The following is a 2999-nucleotide window of genomic DNA, read 5'->3' on the forward strand; positions in this document are numbered from 1 at the left end:
GCCCATCTCCCCATGAGCTGACTTCCCTCTGCAGCCCAATACCTCGCTGCCGCCAAACCGGTTTGGCTCAGTGGATAGAGCGTCGGCCTGCGGACTGAAGGGTCCCAGGTTCAATTTCGGTCAAGGGCATGTGCCTTGGTTGCGGGCACATCCCCGTTGGGAGGTGTGCAGGAGGCAGCTGGTCGATGTTTCTCTCTCATCGATGTTTCTAGCTCTCTATCCCTCTCCCTTCCTCTCTGTAAAAAATCAATAAAATAAAAAAAATAAAAAATAAAAATACCTCGCTGCCACCATTATCCTCAATGCTCCCTGAGCTTGCCCATTCTGGGCTCACACTGCTGCCCTGTGCACTAGGATTCATTCATCTTTCAAATCCAGATGAAGTGCCACATCCCTGGTGCAGCCTCTCCTAATGACCTACTCTTCCCCTTGCCTGGCACACATAATGCCCACTGTTGCCTGGCATGAAATACCTAAGAAACCAAAGGCCCTACTGGGGTGTACCACCTAGCACTGTGGGGTCCTCGCAGTAGCCACTCAAGAGAATCCAGTATGTGGACCAAGTAGCACTTTTAGATCAAAGAGATTATGAATTCGGGATGACTATATGTGGTCACTAAGAAACTACCTTCAAAACAGCCACCTGGCTCACCCTCCCTCCCACAAATCTTTATCTTTAATGCAGAACTAAAAAGGTTTAAAAAGTTATTTAAATTTCCTTTTCAGCCCTAGCTGGTTTGGCTCAGTGGATAGAGCGTCAGCCTGCGGACTGAAGGGTCCCAGGTTCGATTCCAGCCAAGGGCACATGCCTGGGTTGCAGGCTCGATCCCCAGTGGGGGACGTGCAGGAGGCAGCCAATCAATGATTCTCTCTCATCATTGATGTTTCTATCTCTCTATCCCTCTCCCTTCCTCTCTAAAATCAATAAAAAAAATATTTAAAAATAAATAAATTTCCTTTTCAAAGAATATTTTAAAACCTAAAAGTTGACCTAAACACTGCATAACACATGATTTACAGAACAAGTCCAAAGTTCTGGAGTGCCTGTGCGCTGAGCACCGTACCACAATACAGACAGAACAGCCCGGCCCGGGAAGAGCCAATCAGTTAACCAAGAAGCACACGAAACCGTGAGCACACACTCCGAAAGAGATGCCATATATAAGGTAGCTCAATCTGTCAGAAAGAGCACCCATTCCTCTAGCGGATCTGGAAGGCCCACAGTGGTCCCTCAGTATCTGCAGGGGATTGGTTCCAGGACCTCCCAGGCCACCAATGTCCTCGATGCTCAAGTCCCTGACATGAAATGGAGACACAAAAAGTCGGCCCTGCCATCCGCAGAAACGGAACACTGACAGTGCCTCAATTATACTTGAGTCTTAGTTTTACTCTTATTAATTCAACAAATGGTTATTGAGGACCATCTCCTACATGCCATGCTTGTGACAAACTGGGAAACCAAAATGAAAAAACATGGCCTGTTTCCACAAAAAAATGGATGCACTAGGAAGCAAACTAATTATGAGACCTGTGAGATGAGCTAACACCAACCAGAAAAGCTGCCTTAACACGAATGGCCATTCTGAACAAAACAGGGCTGTGGAACAATGTTGTTATACCCTCATCCCTTTGAGGGAGCTGTTTTCAAATTGGGAGTCCATGGATTCTCAGCACATCTCTTAGGAAGAGGAGGGGAGTTCCTAACCTACCTGAAACTGCAGGCAGGACTCTCTGTGTAAACGTCCATTGGTATTTTTCTGGGGAAGAACCCACAGGTATGTATACAAACTGAAAGCAGGGAACAGGTTTACCTCATCTTCACACATCTAGTCCCACACAAATTTAGGTGAATAAATGTTATAATTTGATACATATGCTCCTTAAAAACTACCGCCTTCCAAATTAATTCATTCTAAATTAATCAAATGCCTTCTCAAAATTTAACCTTCCAAATTAATTAGTTAAAGAAACTTCTCGAATAGTAAAACCATCTTTCTACACAGCCACCTGGGATTTAAACGCCTGGCACTGATCTATCACACACGAACAAGACACTCAAGTTACAGGGGGATATCTGCAAGAGAAGGTGCCAATCAAATTCCAACCACCAGGTTAGGAAGCTTTGAGGAAAAAGGATCTCAAAGTGCTACTTAAGTTATGAGTTGACACCACACATTTATGTTTGTTATTAAGCCTGTTCATGATAGTAAGTCAGCTATTAAAGTCAATGAGTTAAATAAAGTCTTACCTTCACCAAACCTTTCAAGCTTCTGGAAGAAAGCACAGGCTTAAAAGCCTCAGCTGTAATGAGGTCTAATTTCATCACGTCAGTATAACACAAGTACAAAATGGCAGGGATTTTCCATACTTGACAGTAGCTCAGAACTGAATAATCAAGAAAGGAAAAACACTTAAGTTTCCTATTACAGTATTTTTAAATTAAACATCTCTAAATAAAGCCTTTAAAAATAGTTGTTTCTGTTGCCTCTTTTAATCAAAGCCATTTACTGCCATTTTGAACTAATTATAATGCATAGTTTTTCCAAAGCCAATTATTTTCCGAAGTATTCTCCTGCTTCTGCATATATTGATTTTTTAAATTTAATTTTTCAGTTACAGTTTACATTCAATAGTATTTTGTATTAGTTTCAGGTGCACAGATAGGCGAATATTGTTTATTTGCATTTCCTGAACATACTGCTGAAACACATTTTAAGTAGCTACAAGATTAAAATTTTGCTGACTATCCTAAACAAAGTCAATTAAATGTAAACAATAAATATATGAAGCAGAGCCCTAACTAGTTTGGCTCAGTGGATAGCGCGTCGGCCTGCAGACTGAAGCGTCCCAGGTTCGATTCCAGTCAAGGGCATGTACCTTGGTTGCGGGCACATTCCCAGTGGGGAGTGTGCAGGAGGCAGCTGATCGAGGTTTCTCTCTCATCAATGTTTCTAACTCTCTATCCCTCTCCCTTCCTCTCTGTAAAAAATCAATAAAAT

The 2999-nt window shown here is 42.4% G+C and overlaps 1 protein-coding gene across 1 annotated transcript in view; it reads right to left on the reverse strand.

Moving 5' to 3' along the window:
• Positions 1-2999, reverse strand: part of PSMG1 (proteasome (prosome, macropain) assembly chaperone 1) — a 13440-nt gene that overhangs the window by 992 nt on the left and 9449 nt on the right. Inside the window, exon 6 of the mRNA XM_015570726.1 lies at positions 2249-2385. Within this exon, the coding sequence (XP_015426212.1) occupies positions 2249-2385 (137 nt within the window). The remainder of the gene's footprint in view (positions 1-2248; positions 2386-2999) is intronic.

This window comes from Myotis davidii, unplaced genomic scaffold (assembly GCF_000327345.1).
Source record: "Myotis davidii unplaced genomic scaffold, ASM32734v1 scaffold227, whole genome shotgun sequence".
Taxonomy (NCBI): Eukaryota; Metazoa; Chordata; class Mammalia; order Chiroptera; family Vespertilionidae; genus Myotis; species Myotis davidii.